Here is a 27,713-nt window from a genome sequence, read left to right as displayed (position 1 = left end):
TATACTTAAATATTAGACATTTACATGCCATTTTGTGACTTATGGTATTAAGTGAAATTAGAATAGCAGACTAGAAGGCCACTTACCAGTGTATCTCAAACCCAAATTGCTATGTTTTCTCTTTATTGGAAGAAGAAAAGTTCTCGTTATAGATGAAGCAGTTGATAAGAAAACGAGAGACCTGGAGTATCCTTTACCTGAATACTAGCAAATGGGTTTTCACATGATGCAAACCTGACTGAGTGATGATCTAAGAAAATGAATAATGAATTTGACCATTGTTATATTTGAGGTGTCATATAAATCAACCTTCAGAGTTTATTATTAATTCCAGAAAATCTTAAGCCTTATCAAATATATTTGGCCTGTAATGCGTAGTAGGACCCCAGTGCTCCTCTGTTATTTACAGGTTCTGGCTCAGTTCTAACCTTCGCTTTACTTTTGAAGAAAAATAGGTGTGAATCTCTTTGAACTTATTTCTTAAGAACATAACAATATATATATTTTTAAAGAATAGAGTGAGCAGGAAAAAATAAATTCATCAAGTTTAGACATTACTTTATGAGCTTGTATTTCTTGACACAACCGTTATAAATAATACATGTTCTTACCCTTAGATGACACTTTTAATATATACTAGATCAGTTCTTCTTTATTCTAATTTGCCTAAACTCAAAACTTTCCATCCAGAAGACAAAGTTATTAACTCCTTTGTTATATTCTCAAGGTGCATCAGTATAGGAGGAAGCACCTAGTTTTGCATTGTTGTCATTCATGTGTTCCAGTTGCCACTAATCCTTCAGCCATACCCTTTCCCGACCTTTGTCTCTATGAAAGGCCTCCCTGATTCCAACTTGCTCTTCGCGGCAGACATCTTTTTTAGTCCCTCAAAGACCAGCGATAGAGAACGAAATGACCAGAATGTATCATTTTAACTGACTTCATTTCACTTTGAATTAAGAAAGTTGAGCCCAACATGCTATGACTAACAACAAAGCAGACCTTTTCTTGTGTCGTGTGTTAATCCATGCTCTACCGTTGTTTCTTAGTGGCTAAGAAAACCCACTGTGTGGTGACAGTCTGTGGATAAAAATATATCAAGGAATAATAAAATGCAGTGCCATTAAAAAAAAAAACACTTAGCAAACTGGAAAGAAATGTCCTCAATCAAAATTATGCACCACAATCCTGTAGCAAGCATCATATTTGCATTTATATTTATCATTTTATATTTATAAGCTATGTCTACCAATAAGCATCCTCAAGAGCCATGTTGAATGGTGAACTATTATAAGAATCCCTACAAAATCTAAAACAAGATGAGGACGCCCACCATTACTACCTGTGGTGTGTACTTTGCTAGAAGTCCTAATCAGCTTGATAAGAAACAAGTCCAATAGAATTTACAGACAAACCTGAAACTAGTAAGAGAGGTAAGCAGATGGCCCAATAAAGACCAGCAGCCACCAACCAGGAAATACTATATAAAATAAAATTCCATTTTTCAAAAGAAACATTAAAATATCTAGGAAAAACCCAAAAGATAGGTAAGAATCTTATGGATAAAAATTATAAAACCATATTAAAGACATAGAAAAATATATAAATAAATGAGCATATGTGCCAATTTCGTCAGTGGATATTCTTACATTGGTTGTGGAGCTTTAACTATTTTTGTGGATTTTGGCAAACTAATTTTAAAATTACTGTGGATGAATATGGGACCAAGAAGAGCCATAATGAGTCTGAAAAAGAAGGAGAGGAACTCCCTAAGGCTGGCAAGCTTACGTGGGAGCAGGAAACTTGTATGTTGCTGGAGGAGTGGTAAATGGTAGCTACTTTTTTAAAAGTTAAAATAGTCTAGCTAATAGATGCAAACGAAATTCCAAGGGGCATACTGTGGAGAAAAGTCTTCTCCCATCCCTTGTTCCGTGAGCCCCTCTTAGCAGCAGTTTCTGGAAGGAATCAAGCTCTAGAACTCTTTTGTGCATATCAGTTATACAGTGTTTTGAGAAATAATAGTGTCTTATACCACGATTTTTTAAAAGATGTAATATATTATAGAGCTTATGTCATCTTAACACCTATAACATTGCTTCATTTCTTGTGAAAACTGTATAATAATCCTTGGTACAATTATCAGTTATTTAACCAGTCCCCTAAGATGTATGTTTACATTATTTCTAATTGTTTCTTGCTGCCAGCAATACTAAAATGAATTTCCTTCCTTGTATGTGTGTTATTTCACACATGCTGAACAATTGTGTGGTTTTGTTGTCGATACTTAATTCTGATCTATCTATAATTTATAGGTACAATCTAAGGGAGTGCTCCATCTCCTTTCCCAGGTTAGATAACCAGTTGTCCCAGTGTCCTGCATTGATTAATCAGTCTTCACATTCAATAATATGAAATGCCACTTTTACTGTAATGAAAATTCCGATTTGTTCATCTTTTTTCTTTGCATCGGTAGCATTTCAGAATTTTCTTTACACAAATTTTGTCATTCTATTTCTTCCTAGAAATTTTATTTTTCTTATTGTTGTAAATAATTGAGGTTTGGTCTTCTTTTCAGTCATCTGTCTTTTTGGTTTCTGTATATGAATGCTTTTAATCTTAGTAAATCAGTTTGTACCCAAAGAATTTATTGAACTGTATACTAAATTAAAATTACTTAAAAAAGCATATCAGCTGATATTTTTGGGTTTTCTAGATACATGATTTGAAAACTCCTTATCAACTTTTATGACGATTTCAATTATGTTTGTTATTACCTTTTCAGAGTGTTAAGGAAAAGTGACAGCCACAGACATCTTTGAATATTCTTGATTAGGTTAAGGAAGTATTTACTCATTTTTGTTTTGTTAGGGGCTAGGTGTTGAATTTTACTAAATGCCTTTCAACATGTATCAAAATCTTCATGATAATTTATTTTTGACCTATTAATGGAGTAAATCATATTTTTACATTTCTTCATATTAAATCTTTCTTCAGTTCCTAGAATTAGTATATTATTTTGACATTTGAATATATTAATATTTATATATAATATTAGATTATATTCAAATATTTTATGTAGGATTTTTGTATCAGTATTTCTACAGGTCACTGATTTTCTTTGTGCTATTTTGTGGGGTTTTCTGATTACACGCTAGATTCCTTGCTTTCCTATGACTGCACTGGAAGAGTTTGAGTCTCATTGGAGTTACCTGGTCATTGTAAGTTTGACAGAAGTAACTTATGAATATGTCCGTAGCTGATGTTTTTCTGGGTAAGCTCTTTGCAAACTTCCTCTATTTATTTCTTTGGAAATTGACCTTTTAAAGGTTCTGTTTTATTCTGTGTTCAGGTTTTGGTCATTTATATTTTCTTATAAAATCATAGTGTTTATATTTTTTCACAGAACTGAACAAAGTAGTTGCTTGTATTTTAATTTCCTTTTTATATATAGGTGTCTCCCTGTAGCATTTTTTTGTTTGTTTGTGCTTTGCATCTTCATTATTGATTAGCTTAAGTAACGATACCTCTTTTATTTTTCCCTAAAGAAGGAGTTCTTGGGCCAGGCATGGTAGCTCATGCCTATAATCCTAGCACTTTGAGAGGTTGAGGTGGGAGGATCACTTGAGGCTAGGAGTTTGAGACCAGCCTGGGCAACATAGTGAGACCCTGTCTCTACAAAAAATTAAAAAGTCACCCAGGTGTGATGGTGTGTGGCTGTAGTTCCAGCTTCTCAGGAGGCTGAGGTGGGAGGAGCACTTGAGCACAGGAGGTCAAGGCTGCAGTGAGCCATGATTGTGCTATTGTACTCCAGCCTGGGTGGCAGAGTGAGACCCTGTATCAAAAAAAAAAAAAAAAAAAAAAAAGGAGTTCCTGGAATCTACAAATTTTCTTTTTTAAGAGCATTGCTGTAGCTTTTCATTTAGATCTTTTGTAATTTTTCAGTAACTTTTTTTTGACTCAGTGGTTGTTTATGAGGGTTTTCTGGTTTTGTATTAGTATCTGGTTTAATTTCACCGTGATTAACAATGGCGTGTATCACTTTTGGAATCTCTTCAAGTCATCTTTGTGGTGATTTTGTGGTTAGTTATGTATGTCTTCTGGACCTATTAAAGGTATTTTTTTGGTGTCAGGATAAATCAGTATACCTGTCTTGAGGTGTTTTTTTGTTTGTTTGTTTCAGAATAAATCAACTAGATAAATAATCAATAAATAAAAAATCAGGCTGGGCGTGGTGGCTCACGCCTGTGATCCCAGCACTTTGGGAGGCCAAGGTGGGCAGATCAGCTGAGGTCAGGAGTTCAAGACTAGCCTGACCAACATGGTGAAACCCCGTCTCTACTAAAAATACAAAAATCGGCCAGCACCTGTAGTCCCAGTTTGGGAGGCTGAGGCAGGAGAATCACTTGAACCTAGGAGGCAGAGGTTGCAGTGAGCTGAGATCACGCCACTGCGCTCCAGCCTGGGCAACAGAGTGAGATTACATCTCAAAAATAATAAATCAATAGCTCTGTCTTATTAGTTAGTTCTTCTATAGCCATACTTAATTTTTTGTCCAGTTGATTTTTTTTTTGTGGACTGAGAGAAGTGAATTAAAATCTCACAATTTTATATTTCTGTCAATATTTCTTTTATTTCCTATAGTTGTTTGCATTATAACTGTGCTCTGTTTGTCTTTTTTAAGAATGATTTTTCCCTTGTTTTCCAAATCCTATACATTTCCATCTTGACCACTGCTTCATTTAGATAGCATTTTTATGATATGCCTTTGCCCATTTGTTTACACTCTTTCTGAGTCACTATTTTTAAATTGTTGAGTTTAGCCCATTTGTATTTATTAAAAAGAGAAACATGTCTGGTTTTGGTCTTCTCATATATAATATGCCTTCTGTTTTTATCATTTTGTTTTATCACTACGTAATACATTTTCTATGTGTTTCTTCGGGTAGCTTAGAAATGTTTTTTGTTTTAAGGGTGATGTTTATATATTTGGATAGTGCACTCAGTCCCTGAGATAGTTATTCCTGACTCTGCACTGTGAACGTCGAGGACATTAGCACATTTTCCCCTTCAACATTGCTTTTCTGTCAGTGCAGTTCATCGAAGGACTAAGACAGAAAGAGAGGTGGGAATGATGATCGGACCACAGAACGCTGGCCCTGACAATGGCAACGTCTGTAGCAATGAGGCGGGGAAGGGAGAAGGTGGGAGTTAATCCAAACATACTGGTTTTGTCACCTTTATTTCCTTGAGGATTTATGAGGCATTACTCCGCTGACTTCTAGCATGGAATGTTTCTCTGGAGAAGTCTGAGGCTAGTCTGATTTAGCTCATGCTATGTTTTTTATCTGGATATCCAAAGACCTCTTTGAAGTTTAGTGGTTCACTGGAGATACAGATAGATACATTGACATGGATGTGTGTGTGTGTAAAGAGAGAGCGATCAGTGTTGAGGTTTGGAGGAGAATGGAAAATGGCACAAATCCAACTTTATAAAACTTATTTCTGTATTAAACAAAAAAGATACAAAGCAAATATGCCAAGTACTAACATCAGTTGAATGTAGTTGGTGAATACAAGGGAATCTGCAGTATTCTTCTCTGGGATCCAGGGTGTGTTGGAAATATTTCACTGTTTTGTTTTTAAAAAATATTTTGTAACTATAAATCAGGGAATGTTTGCGTGCTTCAGTGACTCAAAATATATTTCACTGAAAATCACATTTTTGCTTGATGGATCACAACACGCTTCCATGTTTTCCTTGTATGTTGACAAGCACTCGTGTGATTTCTAAATTTTCTCTGGTGTCATTTCCTACATTTTGGGTAAAAGTATTACAAAATACGTTTGTGATTCTAAAGTCCTATGGTTGGGGATTATAAAATTCTAAATGTAGAATCTGTAGAGTAGAAGTTAGTGGTAATTGCTCCAGAGGCTAAAACTAAATGGGATGTTTGACTACAATCTCTTAAGGGATTTATATTTGCTGATTTGGAACTATTTTGAACATATCTTGGTCTAATCGTTACAGAATAGAATTTGAGTTTAAAATAGCATGATAATTAGAAGAGTTGTGTATTGAAGACTTTTCCTTTTCTGTTTATCGTGTTAGTTCTTTATCTTGTTCTTTATCTCAACAGGACTCTCATAAATACAAGTCATAATGAAAGAAATTACCTCCATTTTCTTATTTTCATTCATTTTTAGTTTTCAGTACTGAAAGATTTTTAAATGTGTGTTTCCTTTGTGTTAGGTATATGTCTCGAGTCCACGGTATGCATCCTAAAGAGACCACCCGTCAGCTGAGCTTAGCTGTGAAAGATGGTCTTATTGTCGAAACTCTAACAGTGGGCTGCAAAGGTTCAAAAGCTGGTATTGAACAAGAAGGATATTGGTTGCCAGGAGATGAGATTGTAAGTACATTTTATTTGATAACCATAGAGATATGAACTTTTAGCTTTTAAACATTATTTAGATACAACCTATAGAAAATCATTTTCAGAAGTTTAATATTTCATTTTAACGTTTTTATCAGCATTAAGGCTCTACATTGGTAATATGGTTACTTTCCTTACTAATTATTTAGGAGATGACTCGCTTTTACAAAGAGCCTGCTTCTCTTTGTATTACCTTGAATCTAAAAACTAAAGCAAACCAAAGCTCTGTTGATGTACCCACACTTCATGGCATTCCTATTGTCTTGAACAAATATTAGCAAAAATGTTTCCCTGCCAGATGATACTGACGCCATCCACACAGATAGAAGGAGAGGAACTGTCTTCCTAGGGAAACAGTCTCAGTTCAGGTGGGATGAACAGGCTTCAGTAGGGATTTTGCGGCAGAGTACAGGTTCCAAACGTTAAGTTCCCCTGGCCAGTGCCTACATTGACTAGTGACAGTTGCAGGTTTTGTGTACTGGAACAGAAATCAAACAGGAAAGACAGAACATTAATTCTCTTTACATTTTTACCTAGTTCTCACTTTGACTGCTCTTTTAAATGTTGATATTTTAATCTTCTAATTCCTTCCATTATGTACCTTTAAACTGAGGGGCACATCTCGAAGTACATTTTTTTCTTGCGTAAAGATTGATTTCATGTGTAATATTTCTATCTTCCTACCTTATTTTATTTTGCTATTTCTAATACCTTGATTTAAAATGTCTTAATTTTTACAAGGGAACATCGTTTAAGATGATAGGTTTCAAATGTAGCAGCTGTGGCCAGGTGGCTCATGCTATAGTCCTTGCACTTGGAAGGCTAAAGCAGGAGGGTCACTTGAGCCCAGGAGTTACACACCAGCCTGGGCAACATAGCCCCCATCTCTATAAAATAAAATAAAATAGAATAAAATAGAATAAACTAAGTAAAGTAAAAAAAATAAAATACACAACCCCATCTCTACAAAAAAATAATAAAAAATTAGCTGAATGTGGTGTCACATGCCTGTAGTACCAGATGCCCAGGAGGCTGAGTTGGGAGGATCACTTGAGCCCAGGAGTTTAGGACTGCAGTGAGCTATGGTCATGCCACTACTGTACTGTAGCCTGGGCGGCAGACCAAGACCCTGTCTCTTAAAAAGAAAAAAAAAATCTATCTATAGATATAGATAGACATACCCCTTTTAACCCCTTTCAAAAATCTATCTCTTTCTATAGATTTACTTTTTGAAAGGAATAGATTTAGTAATTGAATACTTTGAGAGTGTTTTATCATAAATTCTCTAAAATCTAAAATTATAAAAATGATATGGAATCTTATAATTGGTTCTTTGTGGAAAAATTTTCCAAAAAGTTTGAGTTTCTTTTCTTTTCTGGCTCTACAGCAGATGAGTCAACAAACATACTAGCGTGTGAAGCCTGACAGCAGTAAACTAACTAGCACAGTGCTTGTGGGGAGGTGGTTTACAGCAACAGCTGTGATAAGTTATAAACTTAGAAAAGCTGTTCACTTTTTTAACTTTGTTTTTGTCAATTTAATCTGCACCTTCAAAGCTTCAGGAAAGAAAATTCACATTTTCCAGCAACAGAAAACATGGAAGAAAAAATCTTTACTTTCACTGGTGTAATTTCATTTGTGCGCTGGAAGTATTCTTGAAAAGTTAAGTGGAAATCTTTATATAAGAACAATTTTTCTATTGAGTTTCCTTACAGAAAAGTAAAGCTTTGCTGCCAGTGAAGAAACTTAGGGTGCCAAGACATAATAAAAATAATGTCAAGTGGTATCAATCTGTTGCCTCAGGTATTTAAGGGAGGGCCATTAATTGTTGATACTTTATTATATACTCAGAATAATCCAGATAATGTAAAATTTCTAATCTTAAAACACTTAGGAATTTATAGACAGTATAGAAGACTATACTGATAATTTCCAAGATTTGTATAGTAATTAGCTAACAGTAAGTGCAACTTAATCTATAGGATTTTGGTTTATGGATCATGTGTACATTTTTTCATAAAAGCGATTTTATTTCTCTTTCCTGTTTAGATTGGTACTTTTCCACATGCTTTCTTCCTCCTCAAGTTGAAGTTTTTTTGTTTAATTCAACAAGTCGTTAATGAGCATATTATATTTTTACCACTATATTAGGTCCTATGTTCTAATTTTTATTTTTATATGTTGTTCTTGCATATATTTATAGAATCATCCTTTTTTCTTCTGTCTAGATGAAATATTATATGTAAACCAAACATATAGTATGCAGGTTTAATTCTGGATCTTTCTCACAAACATTTTTATTCTAAATATGGCTGTATAATATAAGCACAATGGAATATATCAAAACTGTGCCTGGTTTATAAAATACGTAAATATTTAAAATTCAGAGGTAATGTAGTTTATTAGAAAGAGGTAAGATCTCATATGTCACAAACAAACAGGGGTTTCAGATCCAATTCAAACCTTTATTTAGTTATGCAACCTTGAGGAAATTTCTTAGCCTCTGCTCCTCAGCCCTCAGCTGTCATATGGGCATATTAAGATCTATTTCATTTGATTGTTTGAAGGATTAAAGGAGATTATCTACATAAATTATATAACCAGGTACTCAAAGCAGGTATTTGACCAGTGAATAAATATGCTTACAACAAAAAAATGCCTGTGTGTAATATAGTGAAAGCACATTAGTTTCTTACTAATCATACAAAAATTCTAATCAGGGTCTTTTTACTTTTCAACCTGTATTCTCAAACACAAGACTTGTAAAGAGGTTTTCCATGAGAACACTGGATCTTTATTGAAAGTGTAACTCTAAAATAATGAGACCAATTATATATGTATTTTGTTACCTTGGCTGGGGTCCCACTTGGCTGCTCAGCAGCTGTCCGTGTGCCACAGTTTTCATGCTCTGATGACACTCTAGGAGGACATGTAATTGTTTCCCACTAGGCACAGCACATGCATCTTGTCCTGACCAGCTTTGTGTACTTTTTTTAATGTATGGCCAGTGCGTGGAGGCCATTGCATATTGGGGTGCCAGATGTGAACTGTCACATCACATCACAGACATTGTGTTTTGCCTATTTATTCAACAGTCGCCAGTGCATTTGTTCTAATAAACGAACATACAACAACAAGAGTGTCTTGTAGAAGGGCCATCTTTTCTAGTTTGCACTTGGTGTTCTGTGGGCTAGTGATTGTCCTGCATGCCAGCATTTGAGTCTGGGGCCCATGCTTTATCGTTTTACCACCTTGTATATAGGATGAATCACCTTGATGTCTCTAAAAACCTAACTTTTTAAATTGAAATATGTATGTTATTATTTATCCATCAAGAAAGGAACACGACAAGTAGATGTATATGACCTTAGGAAGGGAAGGCATAGGATGTTTTTGGTTATCTATTTTTAAACCTTTAAGTCACAGTTACAAATGTTCTTAACTTAGGCAGTTCTGTTATTTTTAAAATGGGTAGTAAAGCTCTTTTTTTTCCTTTTGTTATCTCTAAAAATTGCTGTAAACAGGTGGGGAAAAGGTGTATTTATCTTGCTAAGTCCCACAAGTTATATCTTCTGAGATACTTTGTATCAGCAAAGAGTCTGGACTCTTGTCTTCAATTCCACAATTCTGTTGATAAAGAGAAGGTAGACAAAAGTGTAGTTTTCTCTATGCTGCCTATTATTGATGGAATTTAAAAGTCAGAGTTTGTTGATGTTACATTTTTATTTCACCTCTGCTACTTTTTTTCAGTGCTTATTTTTAAAAATTTGAAACAATTGAGAAATATGCATATATTGAACAAGATTATTTTTATCAAATCTAGCACTCATGTAACAAAAGCCTAACTGTAATATGTCAGGATATAGTTATAATAATCCAAGTGCAAGCCTGTATATTTAAGGCCAAGATAGTGACCTCATGGTGCTGAGATTCATTCTTCTAGACTGCAGTTAATTTAGGCATTTTGGGATGCTGATCTCAGCCACCGTTTGCAACCCTCCACATAAGTGATCATTCATTTGGAGAAACTGTGGTAAAATTAGGTAATAGATAAGCATCTTCGTGGTAATGTTTTAAATAATGACCACATGAAATGATAGAATGAAAAAAGTAATTATTTAAAGTATATCCACTCCCAATTTTAAACGGTTTGCTCAAATATTAGTCAAGCAAACAGAAGTATATGTACCGAGGAGCCAGGTGTGATGGCACACACCTATAGTCCCAGCTACTTGGGAGGCTGTGGCAGGAGGATTGCTTGAGCACAAGAGTTTGAGTCTAGCCTGGGCAGCATAGCAAGACTTGTCTCTTAAGAAAGTAAATGCATAAAAAAGTGTGTGTGACAACTAGTTTTTAAAATGACAAACTACACTCTTGTAAATTTTCTATGGTCATCTCACACTTCCAGATTGGTCTGTCATTACCATTTACTCATAGGGTCCACATAATTCATTTAAAGGTATTTTCATAAGCTTTTAAAATTATATTGGAAAAAGACCGTAAGACCAGGGCACTGAGTGAAATTTTGTGCTATCTGGTCATTCAATGTTTTGTTATTTCAAGACTTTTTTCTTTTGCTTGTTTAAAAGAAATGCTGTATGTCCTTGTAGGCTCATAGCTGACTCCATCTGCTTGCTCTAGAAAAAGACACGTGAATGGCTACACTAAACCCATATTTCCTCACAGTGTTTCACCACCTTTATTCGTAAAATGTGAGAAGTGTATTTCTTGGACAGAATTCTACCATTTGCTGAGCTAAGTTACATTTGGTATTTAGTAGCTTTCTGTGATAAATATAACTTAATATCTTACAAATTACACTCTTAAGCAATAAGATACTCATAAAGATGAGAAAGTCTTACCAAAGTCTTTAATGTAATAGAGTAAGGCAGGTCACCTTAAATTATGAATCATTTGCAGATAAAGCATATCAAATATGTTATTTGAAATTGAGGCAGTTAGTGTTAATTTTGTGACTTCCAACTTTATATACAGCCCTCAGCACAAAGCTAGGATGTTGACAGATACTTTTGATCTCACATTTAATAGTTTAGTCAAAAGTGTTGAGGATGACTTAAAAATATTAAAAAGTGATGTTTGCTGTAAAACTGCTTCTCCCTTTACTTATCTGCCAGATTTGGTCTCACAGTTTCATTTCCTTGTCATAGTTAATGCCAGGACAAAGCTAATGTATGAGTTTAGGAACCGCAGTTGACACTTTTGGTTAAAGTCCTTCTGCCAGTATGTTTTGCTGCTTGTGACTCCAGCAGCTGCACACAGGAACTCCGGTGTTGCTTCTGTGTCCTGCTTCTATTTGAGAACCTTCTTTTCACATGCTCCAGTTGATACTGCCTATGAGCAGGATCTTATACTACTTTTAAATAGGCCGAGGGGGCATCTTTTTTTTTTTTTTTGAGACAGGGTCTCCCTTTGTCACCCAGGCTGGAGTGCAGGGGTGCAGTCATGGTTCACTACAGCCTTGACCTCCTGGCCTCAAGCAATCCTCCTGCCTCAGCCTCCGAAGTAGTTGGGACTACAGGCATGCACTACCACACCCAGCTAATTTTTTCATTTTTTTGTAGAGACAGGATCTTGCTATGTTGCCTAGGGTGGTCTCGAACTCCTGGCTTCAAGTGATCCCCTGCCTCAGTGACCCAAAGTGCTGGGATTGCAGGCATGAGCCACCATGCCTATATCTTTTTAAATGAAAAGGTAGAATTCTGTATCTTTTGCTTTTTCTCATTTAAGGCTTTTGACACATATTTAAAAACATAATGAAAATACATATTTTCTGGCTTCTTAAAGAGATTAACCTATTATGTTGGGGATAAACAAATCTTAATTTACAGAGGGGCAAGATAGACACTTCTTTTCTGTCATCATCTGTTCCTCCCACCTCAAAATGCCCAGTCTAAAAAAAGTTTCGGGTTATATTTCTCTTGAAATTTAGCTTAGCTCACATCTTTTAGATAAGAGATAGGACTGGAATTTATGGCTTTATTCTTCGGAACTACCACCATCAGCAGCCGTGGCAAGCAGGGGCTCCCTTGCATTGTTCTTGAGAAAAATATTAAGTGAGGCTGTATTCAAACTGAGCCTGACTCCCCCAACCCCTGCAACCCTTTTATATATATATGGCATATTACAGTAAGAATTCCTTTTTAAAGTTTTAGGTCTTTATCTTTTTCTTGATATAATTACAGTTATAATAGTTGTCATAAATTAATCATATGTTTTAAGTGCCCTTAGTGCCAAATTTGATACCCCTTGGATACTGTTGATTTAATATGAAATATACCTTTTGTTAATTTTTAATTTTTATGGATAGGTGTATATGTTTATGGGGTGTGAAATATAACTTATTCTGTTTGTTACTTACATGCAGAACCACATATTTCTTCCAAATGTCCATTCCCTATCTTAGTTACAAAAATATAATCATTTACCAAGTTAAGTATTGGTGATTATTAGAAATCATTTATACTGTGGTTCTATGTGCATTTAAACTATAATATACTTAGCAATTATTCTTGCTTTGGTAAAAGAATTTCCTTCTTATTCAATAGAGTTTTTTGGGTCATGCTGTCTTACTATACTCTTTTAGGTTTATTATGATTGTGTGTGTATATGTTTCTTTTTCTTTTTCCTTCTAAGTTCTGTTGCACTGAGCAACGTTGTAATATTTTTATTTTAAATATAAGTAATATTTAAAATTACTGGAAATATGTAATCATCAGATTCATATCTCCTAATGATTAACAGAATTCGTTAATTAAGCTAAACCTAGAATTGTAGAGAATTATTTTTACATTGCATCTACATTAAAATGCTATCTCAAACACACATACTTGGTTATGTAATATTTATCTACTCATTAAGTAGAAAGAGTAAATTACTTTAAAAATTGCTTTTGGATTATTGATGAGAGTGGATTATACTTTAGAACACTTTATTCGAACAGTTCTTCCACATATCTCCCTTCTGACTTGACTGAGCAACTCTTTCTGTGTTTCGGTTTGGTCTCTAAACCAGAGTTAATATTTCTTGGTCTGTCTAGCATATAGAAGTGTTGTGGGCTGGGCGCAGTAGCTCACACCTGTAATCCTAGCACTTTGGGCAGATTGCCCAAGCTCAGGAGTTTGAGATCAGCCTGGGCAACATGGCGAAATCCTGTCTGCACTAAAAATACAAAAAATTATCTGGGTATGGTGGCACATGCCTGTAATTCCAGCTACTCGGGAAGCTGAGACTCGAGAATTGCTGGAACCCGGGAGGCAGAGGTTGCAGTGAGCCAAGATTTCACCATTGCACTCCAGCATGGACGACAGAGCGACATTCTGTCTCAAAAAAAAAAAAAAAAGGCCGGGCGCGGTGGCTCAAGCCTGTAATCCCAGCACTTTGGGAGGCCGAGACGGGCGGATCACGAGGTCAGGAGATCGAGAGCATCATGGCTAACACGGTGAAACCCCGTCTCTACTAAAAAATACAAAAAACTAGCCGGGCGAGGTGGCGGCGCCTGTAGTCCCAGCTACTCGGGAGGCTGAGGCAGGAGAATGGCGTGAACCCGGGAGGCGGAGCTTGCAGTGAGCTGAGATCTGGCCACTGCACTCCAGCCTGGGTGACAGAGCGAGACTCCGCCTCAAAAAAAAAAAAAAAAAAAGTGTGAAATACAGATGTAATAATGAATTTTAAAATGCCTAGCAAAGAAATGTGCACATATATATATAAAATTATAAGCATGTTATATCATTTTGTGACTTGGTCAGTTCTTGTTCTGTGCACTGAGTAGGTAATAATAATAAGAACACTTTCTGGGTGCTCACATTGTGCCAGGCACTCCTGTAAGGACTGTCTGTGTATTAACTCATTTGATTCATAGAAAAACCGTGTAGACTGGGTACTATCATTTTGTTAATTATACAGGTAGAAAATGACACACAGAAAAGATAAGCATTCTGCCCAAGATTATACAACTGCGAATGCCAGGGCCAGGATTTGAACCTATCTATCTCTAGAGTCTTAACCAAATGCTATATGAATGACAGAGACTTAGATCAAGAGGCTACTGTTAGAGGTGGATTTTTCTACTAGATTCTGAGGACAGCCTGTATAAATTTCATGTTCTGGTGAGGTATTGACCACACTCACATTCATCATTTCCGATTTTTAAAGAATCCAGTGTGAACCAGTAAGTTTTAAATCAATAAGACATACATTCATGTCTTGTGCAAGTTTATAATGGCACTGAATTTATTAGCAAAATATTTTTCTAATATCATTATAGTTTTCATGGTACATTGGGGAGAGATTTTCTCTATGTCCATTTGTAGCTTTTGTGTTTGTTAGTTGAAAAGTTTCCTCTACAACTAGTAATGACTCTTATGTTTGCATGCTTCTGTCTTTTCATTATTGATTAGCACATTGATAGATTATGAGTTAATATCATCTGTACAATAGTGTACGTCATATAGGAAATAATAACCAGTGTGGCCCTGTGTGAAATCCCTTTAGCCCTGTGTATTGCCTGGTATTTAGCAAAGTTAAGTAGTGAGACCAAGATGATTTTGTTTTTATTTTGAAAGGCCTATACAGTATGCAGCCTTTCTCCAGGACAGCAGCCCCAAACAAGGTGAACTAATTTTGCACTATGTTATTTTACTATAATTCTGCTTTATTTTTTGTATTATATTTCTCTTTTACCTTAGGCTAGCTTAGTTAACTCTTGCTAGATTTGTTTGGTAAAACCATACTATCTTTACATGGCTTCTAGTTTTGAATTTCGTGCTAGTAGGTTTGCTATTTAAAAGCTTTCATGTTTTGAATTGGCATTTCACATATACTGTTACTCAGGCTATCTCTAGAGTAGCTGATGACATCTGGGGGAATCCAGTGAAAATGTAAACCTAGGGTTTTTGACGTACATGTCTGAGTGCTAGTCAAAAAGCATTATGTAAAGGATTTCTATTTACCAAAAGACAAATTGTAGGCAGCCTGTCCTGTAATAAACATGCCTGTATGATTCATACCTCAGGAAAGTATTTCCTGTATTCAGAGTCTAATAACTTTTGAACTTGATTTTGCATGTTTTGCATATTCTGAACAGCTATTGCCATGATTAAAAGAATGGACAGCACTGCTTTCCCAGCCCATACTTTCTGTCTGAGAATGGAGTTGGTTATATGCCAGTGTATAAACATGTCCAGATGTTTCTCTTTTACTTCATTTGAGTTATGCTTTCATTTCTATAATTGGTTATGAAAAACTAGGTCAAGAATTAAACACCCTATCAAAGAAAGACCCATCTTTATCTTCATTTCATGGGTGGATGGGGAAACAGTAGGGATGCAAAGAGGTAAAGGTAATGTGGAGAGGCCAGAGGTATGCACAGGAATTACACTCTTGCTTCCTTTTGTTAATTAACCTAGTAAGTACTATAATACTTTGCCCAGCACATGAAGATGAATTAATGTAAAAAATTCAAGTGATGAAAGATGCCAATTTCTCTTTTTAATATTGAGTCAAATATAAGCCACCAAAATCCCTGAAGAAGTTTTTAAAACAGCTATGAGTATGAAGAAAATACCCTGAAATATTTTGTCCTAAATTTGGAAAGAGTACTGTTAATTAAAAGTCGAATATCTTATTTCCACCAAAACCTAAATTGTCAATGATTTTTAATATAATAATTGATAAATTGAAATAGTTAAAATGCAGCTCACATATGAGCCCATCTCAAATGGATACACCAAGGATGACTGTTTTAATACAGCCAAGCACCATACACATATATTGTCGGTGTGATGCCATTGTGCCCAGCTTTGTGGAGTACATTATTTCCTGCCATGTGCAATCAGGGTTTTATGTAAAAATCAGTATTTTAAGATTCCAGCCCAACTGAAATTACCCTACCAAAGGAAGTTTGCGGAGTGTATACATCTGTAGTAAATAACTAAAAATGGTCTTTGTCTTTTTCTTTATTACTTTGGTGAACACAGACTGCCAATTTCTTAATAAAAAGCAAACCAGAAAGTTTACATCTCTGCAGGATTTACTACTGCACTGTAGCCATGACTTTGGATGTGGGTTGGAAGACATGAATTTTTGAACATTCATGTACCTCTTCTCTTTTGAAGGACTGGGTAGTCCTTCATATCTGGCACTCAGATATGGTCAAGCAGTAACATGTTTGAACCTAGTTTCCAAAGAAGTTGCTGCTTATGGAGTGAGTGCTACATGGAAGCCCATTTATTGGGGGAGTATTGACATCAGAGAAAACAGTAAAGCTGTTCCACCTTGGAAACAGTACTGATAACAATTTATAGAAATAAAATTGATGGTGGAACCCAAATTTGGAATGTCACAGTCCCTACTGGAAGTGGCCCTGTTTTTACTAACTGTGGACTTTACCCTTGTTCATTCGGTTACCACATCTACAAATAAAGTTGAAAATTAACCCATCACTCTTAGCATAAATATATTTTAAGAAAAGCTAAGAGTAATATTTATAAATAATGAATTCTAAATTAAGAGAACTTCTAACACTCTTGTGTATATTTAAAGGGTATTAGCTGTACAAAAAAAAAGGTGTCAAAAATAAGAATATGTTGAAGAATGCCTGTGTACGTGCAGTTGTGTTCTTTTATTTCTAGGAATAGCCCCAGTTAGGAAATAAGCCTACTTCCTTTTTTGTTTTCTGTGGTAATCTCCTTTGGATAATGTGATTAAACCTTTAGTTTCACAGTTTCAATTTATTTTTCTAAATTCAACAGCTCTGAAAATCTGACATCCTATCAGAACACGGACATTCTGATTAATGGTTATTTTCAATAAAACATCCAATGCCACAGATGAGAAGATAAGAATAGTGAGCATCACCACCCATTACTGTTCTCTCTGTCCCACAGTGTGTCAAGGACTGTTATATACATATATTTAAAGCAGAGCAAAACAAAGGTTTGTTTATTTGAAATACAAAGCTATAGGTTGGTTTGGGATTCTCAGTTTACTAAAGAAATTATTCCTTAGATTATATTTCAAAATGAAAGATAATATTAGAACTGGAGTTGGCTTTGGACTTATTTCATTTTGGACTGGTTTTGCTATCAGATTATCTTAAGATATTTCTGAATATTACCACTGTTTAGGAAAGATTTTAAAATTTAAAGCAGCAACTTTCTAGGTATTTTCCCTCTTGTTTTAACACAGTAAATGTCTTTAAATTGTTTATGATGCCTAACTTCTGATGGACATTTAGTTTCAATTTTGTTCTTAGTCATTGCAGATATTGACAAAATGTCATACAAAACTATTTTGTATTTTTTGTAGGACTGGGAAACAGAAAATCATGACTGGTATTGTTTTGAATGCCATTTGCCTGGAGAGGTGTTGATATGTGACCTGTGTTTTCGTGTGTATCATTCCAAGTGTTTGTCTGATGAGTTCAGGCTTAGAGACAGCAGTAGTCCCTGGCAGTGCCCAGTTTGCAGGGTGAGTACCTATGAGCTTTCCTGTGCTGGTGAGAGGGTTGGAATTAATTCATAATAGCTTCAAAAAGATATCCCCGGTGGTCTTGCCAGGTGAATGGATAAAGGACTGGAGGGTGGGGGTTATCTAATGAAATGATGATACTCATAAATGGACATCACAGAACACATATACCGTATTTCCGGGTGTGGATTTAGAAAGTTTTAATCATGTAAAAATATATCGTCTCCCCTTCCCTTACCTGCCTCTGGCTTATGTGACTACTTTAATGGATGGCCTTTGGACATCAGAAATACGAAACCTACTAACATCTGTTGAATAACTACTTTGTAATAAACTGTACAATTTATGGTATTCAGGAAACAGTTAGCAAAAGGCAGGTTGTTGGGGGCATTCTTTATCTATTTCCCATTTTATATCCATGTAATGTTGCCTTTATTTTTGTCATGAGTTTGTTTTTTTTTTTTTTTACTTATATTTTATTTGGAGGGTGGAGGGATGAGACATCGTGTATAAAGAATTCTAATTATTTTTTTAAAGTAAAATGAAATTGCCCTGTAGGTGAACTAGGTACTTTCCACAGTTACTTTTATTCATTGATCCCACTGAGGAATATACATACTGCGATTGTTAGTTGCAGAATGTGGCATGTATGTGTATACGAGCGATATGTGGTGACTGAATATTACATATGGCATTGATGGTAATAAGGAATTATTTGATTGCAACCTCTATTATTTTATATGTAACTATTAAAATACTTATTTGAAACCATGCACATTGTCAGGATTACTCATGATGATTTCCAGTTTGTGAATATGCTTTATAGTAACTTGTGTAATTTAAATATTTCTTTGCTTTTTCAAAACACATTTTTTCATAATATTTTCCCTCTTTGGCATCAGTCAAAATTTTCCTATTAGCATGATGAGCAAACCACAGTCTATGTTCTAGTCTTCTAACTGTGGCTTTGTATTGCCTCAGTGTACTTAACCTTGCTATGTACGTATTCAGCAGGCAGTTGGGATAGCATTTTAAAAAATGTTTAATGATGACTTGCCACTCGAATGCTTAAGTGCCAAATGAGTAATGTCAGTTCCCTAAGTCTGAGTAAATCAGTGTCAATATGTAGACCTTCTCTTTGAAGTCTACAAGAATGTCTGTAAGGAATTAGTGTAAGTGGTGCTCGGAGTTTCACAATTTTGAGCAAAGGAGCTGTATTAATATTCATATTTTATTCTCGTGGATTTGGATTGTACATTTTAAAAGCAAATGTACATCTTCTGTTTTCTGGTAAAAGTTTACCCTAGGGGAAGTAAAAAATTAATGAGATTAAAAAAAAGAGGCAATGTTACTGGTCAAATGGGGATCCTAATATGGATGCAGGAATTAGGAAATACAGCTCAGAGGAGTATGTCTGTGTCTCCACAGCCATTGTCTTTTGTATTTAATATTCTTATTTTCATAGTAAATAGCTTAAACGAAAATACTGGGACTTCTAAGGACAGGTTAAGCTTCTTTGTAGATATTTTATATTTCTTATGGTAAGAATGGGAATTGAACAATTATTATACCCTTGAAGAAAATGTTTAATACTTCTTCTGTCAGAATTCATTATCAAGTTGTCTGATTCCATATTGTGTTTCCTTTACTCTGTTTTTTTTTTTTTTTTTTGAGACGGGGTCTCTCTCTGTCATCCAGGCTGGAGTGCAGTGGCGCTATCTCGGCTCAGTGCAAGCTCCACTTCCCAGGTTCAAGCGATTCTTCTGCCTCGGCCTCCTGAGTACCTGGGATTACAGGCACGTGCCACCATGCCTGGCTAATTTTTGCATTTTTAGTAGAGACGGCGTTTTGCCATGTTGGCCAGGCTGGTCTTGAACTCCTGACCTCAAGTGATCCGCCCACCTTGGCCTCCCAAACTGCTGAGATTACTGTTGTAAGCCATGGTGCCCGGCCTGGGTTTCCTCTACTCTTTGCTGATTAGATGAAATTTTTACAGTGTTACTGGCTTACACAGAAACATGATTACCCTATTCTGTTCTTTTCTTCTCCTTTCTTGTTGCCTTGTCAGTCTAGATATTTTTATACTGCTATATAATTGTGCTTACTGAAATGATGCTGTCAATAGAAAATCTTGAATATTTCATTCATTTTATGGTCTGTGAGCTACTCCCTGCTAAGGCTCAAAAAGCCCGTTTTCTAGGGTGAGGATGGAGAGTTTTATCTTGAGCTTTAAATTTTCCAAAGAAATAGTTATTCGTTTTAGATCTATTCTATTATTTTATGGTATTCAAGTAAAAGATAAGTGCTAACAATTCCTTTCCTTTGAGAAGGGGTAATAATAATCTCGAAATTGTAATGGAATTTTTAATATCTTTAAGGTGAAGTTATTGGTTGATTTGTTTTAAATTTTAAAGTGTCAAAACTTTGAGTAAAGCCGTTTTTAATAATCTAAGAAGACAGTGACCAGATTTAAGTAATCATGGACTAAGAGAACTTAGAGTCTATAGACAGAAACTCAAGAACTGTGGTTCCGAATCAGAATAACTGTCTGCTGTGGTTTTATTTTTTTTTTAATGTTTGGAAATAATATGGATTAATTAGATATGTTGATAAAGAATGTTGAAGAGAAGGTGCCATAGCCAGATTTTCATATGGTAAAAATAATAAATGGAAGCTAACCATTACTCTCTAAAACTGACAGTGAAAAGAAGCCCTTTTCTAACAGTTTGCGGTGATTGGAATACTGTTCAGTCTTACATTCCTGTCTCTCCCTTACAGTGTTGGAAAAGCCACTGAGAACAGGTGTTCTGTCTCCTAGCTGTCACCTGTGTTACCAGATTTAATTCAGCTCAAGCAGCTTTATCTTATGTATCTATTTCGGAAGTATTTTAACAGGACAGTAATAGGCAATTTTCTCAAAACTAGTTTTGTGACTTTCCGTAATAAGTCTCTAGAATCTTATAACCCTGAGAATAGTTCTTTGGAATGTCTGCCTTTCTAAAAAATAAACTTTTGCTTTATGGACACAGTAGATTAATATTGAAAAGTAGCTTATTAATATCAGATTAGATTTTACTTTGAGAAAGATTTAAATACTGTCCAGTTTCACACTTTTACTGAGATCTCTCTCATTAAGTTTTAGAAAAGAGATTTTAAATTTTTCTATAAAAATTCAAATAATTTAGAATAGAATAAGAAAAGCAAAATTCCCAGAAACCGTATTCCATAGTAGGTAATATTCTCACAGACTTCTTCCTGTGTTTGTGTGTCACTTTGTTTGTATCTATATCCACGTGACTTTACGTACATTACTGGATGTGGCTAGTGTGTGTGTACTCGACAGTATCCCGGAATGACCTTTTTTTGGCACCTGTTATGATTGGAGAGGGCATGCTGTAACTTACCTGACCAGTTCCCCATGCAGCAGGCGTTCGTCATTTCCACTGTTCTGTGTGGAAACGCCTGTCAGATGTCAAAGGTGACATGCAAATGCTATCCTGGAACTCATGCCCCATTTCCAACTTCTGAGGAGGAGTCTTCTCATTATTACTTATTTCTGAATGAAACTGAAGTTTATATTTTGTTTTCTTTTATTTGAATTTTATTTTCCTGAAATAGCCATGAATTTTCCAGGGAAAAAATGAGAAAAGCATACTATTTTGTGAAACTTGCTTTTAAGATTTTGTTTACAAAAAAAATACCTTTAAAACACAATATAGTCCATTGCATTTTTTTAAGATAGAAAATTATATACATTTATGTAATTCTGCCTGAACACCTTTGGTAGGATAAGTTTATTAACATGGGATATTTAGGTTTAAAGGATAGTGTACACGTTTAAATTTTTGATAAAAATCACTAGCTTGTTATTCAGAATATTATACCCATGTACATCAACAGCACATGAAACTACTTTTCAATTTTTTATTGCCTATTTGATAAGATGAATTTTTTTATTTTCAATTTTTTTTTTTTTAGGCAGGGTCTTGTTCTGTCACCCAGGTTGGAGTGCAGTGGCACAGTCATGGCTCACTGCAGCCTCAACCTCCTGGGCTCAAGCCAGCCTCCTGCCTCAGCTTCTGAGTAGCTCGGACTATAGGCGCACACCACTATATATGGCTCATTTTTAATTTTTTTCTGGAGACAGGGTCTCACTGTATTGCCCAGGCTGGTCTTGAACTCCAGAGTCCAAGCAGTCCTCCTGCCTTGGCCTCCCAAAGTGCTGGGATTACAGGCATGTGCCACCACACTGGCTGTCTCATTTTAATTTTGCTTCATTTTCATATATATAGTTCCCAAATTACAAAGTCATTTTATACTTTGAAGGCATGGTTAGAGACAGACATGTGCTTGGATGTGTGTGTGTGTCCGTGTGCTCCATGCTTGCTGGATTGCAAGCCTGCTGGTGAAAATCATGATACTGTAATTCATGGGCAAGGCAGTCTGTCATAAGAAGCCCTGGGCAGCCAGCCTGCTGGGCTGGCAGACTGCCTTGTGGAGCAGGGCTGTTCGAGAGCCTCTTTGGTGGTGGAAAGGGTCTCTGTGCTGTGCAGTGTGAGCCGCTGACCTTGTGTATCTGTGGAGCCCTTGAATGTGACTTGTAGACCAAAGAACTGGACTTCAGTTTGCCACATGTGGCTTGTAGCTACCATATTAGATAGTGCAGTTTTGGAACATTCATGTTCTAAATGCCTATACCACTCCAAGGGAAGCATCTTTAGGTATAAAATATTGACCTCTTGAGGGGCCTAGCATTTGTCTCCCCATCACGCCAGAGTTACAACTCGGAGAGTTCTTAAAGAAGCATATAACTACTTGACTCCCCACCCTTCCTCTCCTTTGTATACACAGCAGGTTCTATAGCAAACACTGCCCTGCACAGATTAGTGGCTATCACTTCTGATAGTGTTGCTTTTGCTCAAATGCCTCACAAAAAGTCAGCAGATTAGCTTTTTAAAAAACTATATAGCAAAACAAAGTGTAGATTTTTTCCCCAAAATAATTGGCACTGTTTAGGTTAAGAATTTGGAGACACAGTTTGAAAGTGGGCCCCTATTTCTTCCTCTTTAATATACGCATGTTTCTTACATAAATGAATTTTGATTTCATAACATAGAGGAGTTGTAGATTCATGTTATTTTCCCTATTTAAATTCAGATAAATGCAGTTTTCATATGTGGACTAAATGTATCATTCGGAAATAGAATTTAGGGCTTTAAATTTTGTATGATGTGCTTTTACAGTAAGTGAGTTAACAGAGAAAGTGAGTAAATGGGAAAATCACAGTGAGCTACCTGTTTTCTTTTCCATACTTGGCCTGCTGAAATGGAATACCGCTCCACTGAAATCCCTTCAAAGACTTTTGTCTTGGAATTTTACAACTGCTTTATAATATTAAATTTTTATATTACTATTCTTTATGTCATCTAACACACTTGGTTTACATCCCACTTTGAAATAAAAGGATCAAATTAAGTCAAAAAAGACAAGTCAAGGTAATACAGAGGGGATATTATTCCAGTGTGTCTTTAAAAACTGGAAAAGACCCATCCCCTACAAATGTTTCAGAAGGCATTTTTCTCTGTTTAAGGATCACAAGTTTTAAATTTTATGTTAATGTAGGGTGAATCAAAATCAGCCCACTTAACAAAATGTAGAAACACAAGAAAATGCAGATGAGGAAATGAAGAAGAATCTATGTGGAAGAATTTTATTACTAATTTCAAAATACTTTGGTTCTACATCTAATCCAAAAAGCTCTCCCAAATTTGCAGCACTTGATTCTCTGACTCATGTTCTTGACCATTAGGCGCTTACTGAGATCCGACGAAGGGAGCTGTTGGGTGGTACTTCCACATTAGTAGGAACTATTCCTAAAATTTATTTGCTCCTGCCCTTTTAAAAATACTCAGAATGATATGTGTTTTGCAGGACAGTTAATACTTTAAAAATAGACTCATAGAAGTCTATAGAAAGCATTTAAAGTTAAATTTTAACTTGGAATGTTAAGCCTCATGTACTTTTTAAAACTCCCCATTGGGAGTTCACCTAGAGCTTTATCCGTTGGCTACGCACTGGCATGCCAGTGTTGACTTAGGTCTGGGTAGGTTATGTTTGAGGCATTTGTACTATAACTTTCTGTTGTTGAGATGGTTAAAGAAAAAAAATCATGATGAAATCTCTGTTGAAATTAGAGAAATTTGTTTCTGAATATAGTTTTCATGCTTTTGGGTATGTAGGCAGTACAGTCTTTTTAAATTCCAGAAGTAAAGAGAATGCACATATAATGTTTAGAATGAAAAATGGGATCAAATGCTGAATGAAAATACTTTGAACATAAATTCCTTATTATGTATCTATGAAGCTATAACTGCTCTTGCTTTCTGATAAACCATCTTTTAGTGTGGGAAATTTATTAATATTTTCACCCCAAATGTAAGTACCTTTACACCTTCAAGATACATATTAACAAATCTAGAATGGAGATTTGATTTTTAAATAAGTAGAAATTGAAGCCATTGTTTTCTTAAATAGTAGACATAGTATTGAAAAACAACTGATGAATATTAATCAAATATTTTTACAATTTTTAAGACAACTGGGTCTTATAATTTTATACTAACAAAAGTAGACAGTTAATTTTAGAAAGATTGTGTCTGAGCCAGGCACTTTTACAGGGCAGATTTGCAGTTCACCACAAGCTTAGTCAGAGGAAAAAATAATGGGAACAGTGATAAAGCCAGAGGATTTAAAAATTGGATCTGTAATATAAAACTGTAAAATCTTATGTATTGTTATCGAATCTAGGCCCAAACAAGAAGAAAAAAAGCTCACATAATTTTCCATATTACCTTCCTGTGGTGAATTTAACAATGGTTATGATCAGAAAGGATATGACTGTGAAATGTTTTGGATGTTGGTGTATTTGACCTTTGTGATATGTCTTTTGGTGGTTTGTTTAGAATCTTATTTGAAGTTTATCTTTTAACTCTAAGGGATTGAGAAGGTGATATTGGGCTGGTTCCTATATCAGGATGCTTACAACTTAATGTAGATTAAATAGAAAGCTCACTCAGTGTTTCCAAAGTTGATGAACTGAAAATATTTACAAAGTACACACAGTTTCCTTGTGTTGCCTCTGCAGTGCAGAAGGGGTGAGAGGGAATGGAAAGTAGGTAGTACTTACATTGACTGGATGTCAGCCCCGTTAATCAAAGAACAAGTCATATTCATGCCTCGACCTGAAGACAGAGACATTTAACTTATTTTCTGAAAAGAATGGAAAGATTTATTCCGCTGAGGAGTGCATTCTGCCTCTGCCGTTCAGTCTTGTTCTTCCTTTAGAGACTAGTGTTATGTAGAAGGGGAAAGGAACAAGTAGATACAAAACCTGTGTTCCATAAAATTTTTCTCACTTCCCTTTCCTATTTCTAAGTCGTATAGCACACCACCGAGGGGTAAAGTTACCAGAAAAAGTGCATTAATATTGAATGATAAAATTTCTGACATGCATAGCACCCTTGGCTCTGTAGATAAATGCTGTTTTAGCAGTTTTTGTGTGTGTGTGTGAACCTGTGGGCATAGTGGATTTCGAAATACTACATGTTTTTTCTATCGCAGTTTGTTTTGTAGACTATATTTGAGAGCTGCTTTCATGGTTACTAAGTCAGCCCAGTAGTAGATGGCTGCTACAAAGCTGCTCATATCATGTGAACTCTTGATCTTAGTGAAAATTTATCTTCCATTAGAGAAGAAAGAGTTGGCCTTGTAAAAATTAATAAAGATAGATACAGCCACAGTGGTATTCAGTGGCATTTGGTAAATCTGGATGAACAATTCTTGTGCATCAGTGATTCTACGGGACTAACTTATTGATTGACTAAGGAGTGGCCCGTGACTGGAGTCTTCTTTGCCAGGATGCTCTAATAATCCACCTCAAGACATTCTTAGTAGTTTGAATTCTCTTGAGGTCCTACTTTTACCTATAATAAGGCATATTTGTGATAGCTTAGAGGAGGTTTTTAAACTTGAATTCTTACAAGTTAAAAAAACTACTCTCAAAAGCTCAAGTGCAAATACCTGTTGGGACAGTCTGTGGGAGAGTTAGGGTGCGGCTCTGTGGAATCCTGCATAGTTCAGTGTGATTCGTTCCAGAGGAGAAGTGGGTAGGTCAAATTTTCTACCATTAACACTAGCAATTGGTGTGATGTACTGTTCTTCTAGTCTAATAGGCGATTTCAGTGTGTCAGTACTGGGAGTGAAAAAACTGAACAGGAGTATATTTTTAGAAAATAGTTTTAAAAAATGATTTTCATTGATGGACTACTTGAGTCTTAGTGGTTTGAAGGGAGAAGGGGCAGGATAGGGTAACTCATCACCACTTACGCTGGACCAGCTTCACTTTTAAAGTCTCAATTATTGGAGCTTCTTAAAAATTCTGTGTAATTTCCTTTATATTCCATTGTTGCAAGTGGGTCTAGAGGATATTGCAGAGTGTCTTGACTTCTGTAACAACATAGAATCAAAATAAATTTAAAAACAGCTCCTAGATCTCCTCCATAAGTCTGATTGCAGAACACAAAAGAACCAAAATAAATTTTATCTAAGAGGATTTTATCTAAGAGAATTTATTTTGATTCTTTTGTGTTCTGCGATTAGAATTATGAAGGAGATTGAGGAGCTGTTTAATCCCTAAAATGATATAGGTAATTTATATGTAGATTAGTATTTCTACAAATAAGATCTAGAGGCCACTTGTACAGGAATCACCTTCTGTGCTTGTTTAGAACACAGCCTCCCACCGGGCGCGGTGGCTCACGCCTGTAATCCCAGCACTTTGGGAGGCCGAGGCGGGTGGATCTCGAGGTCAGGAGTTCAAGACCAACCTGGCCAATGTGACGAAACTCCATCTCTACTAAAAATACAAAAATTAGCCAGGTGTGGTGGTACCTGCCTATAGTCCCAGCTACTCAGGAGGCTGAAGCAGAAAAATTGCTTGAACCCCGGAGGCGGAGGTTGCTGTGAGCCGAGATCGCACCACTGCACTCCAGCCTGGGTGACAGAGTGAGACTCTGTCTCCAAACAAACAAACAAAAACAGCCTCCAGGGTTCCACCCCAGACAGGCTCTGGGGATAAGGCTCAAGAATCTACATTTCCAGTCAGTACTGTAGGTGGCTGTGCTCACTAATACTTCATTGAGCTCTTGGTGACATTATTCTTGATTGTTAGAAGTCAGCAATTGATATTTCAGTGTCCTTTGGCAATGAAATGATTCATACATCAGAAATAAAATGATTTATGTTGGTCAGAATATGCTGACACAGACGTGGGTGTAACTGCTTCCCATTTTAGATGGGTCCTCATATTCTTGAGTTTAACTGCATGGAACAGTTTCTCCAGTAGGCAATGAACACAGTAATGAGTGGCACCAGTTCAATTCCACTGATACGTATTGAACATTTACTGTGTGCCAGGTCCTATGCACGGCTGTTGCAAAAGAACGCTGAAATTGACATTAGGGACCCTGCTTTCACAAAACGTAGTCCCTCTAGGGGTCAGCCTGTGTTTTTGTACTGCCTGTGAGCTAAGACTGGCTTTTATGTTTTTAGATTGTTGAAGAAAAATGACAAGAGAAATAATTTGTGATGTGAAAATTATTTAAAAAATTCAAATTTTAGTATCCAAAAGTTTTCTCTGAACACAGCCACACTCGTGATGTGTGCATTATTCATGATTGCTTTGTCACTACAACGGCAGAACTAAGTAGTCAAGACAGAGACCAACCACATGGT

At 35.8% G+C, this 27,713-nt stretch overlaps 1 protein-coding gene across 22 annotated transcripts in view; it reads left to right on the top strand.

Annotated features, from left to right (window-relative positions):
• Positions 1–27,713, top strand: part of ZMYND11 (zinc finger MYND-type containing 11) — a 117,304-nt gene that overhangs the window by 65,641 nt on the left and 23,950 nt on the right. For 13 of the 22 annotated variants that reach the window (XM_030938740.1, XM_030938744.1, XM_030938739.1 and 10 more), the window contains 2 exons: positions 6,251–6,410; positions 17,760–17,921. In XM_030938740.1, coding sequence (XP_030794600.1) covers positions 6,251–6,410; positions 17,760–17,921 — 322 coding nt within the window. Of the gene's footprint in view, positions 1–6,250; positions 6,411–15,045; positions 15,064–17,759; positions 17,922–27,713 lie in introns of those variants that run through there. The other 9 variants (XM_030938751.1, XM_030938750.1, XM_030938754.1 and 6 more) reach the window with 2 other exon arrangements.

The sequence above is a fragment of the Rhinopithecus roxellana genome, chromosome 10, assembly GCF_007565055.1.
Source record: "Rhinopithecus roxellana isolate Shanxi Qingling chromosome 10, ASM756505v1, whole genome shotgun sequence".
NCBI classification, from domain to species: Eukaryota; Metazoa; Chordata; class Mammalia; order Primates; family Cercopithecidae; genus Rhinopithecus; species Rhinopithecus roxellana.
This window is presented reverse-complemented; position numbering and strand designations above follow the sequence as displayed.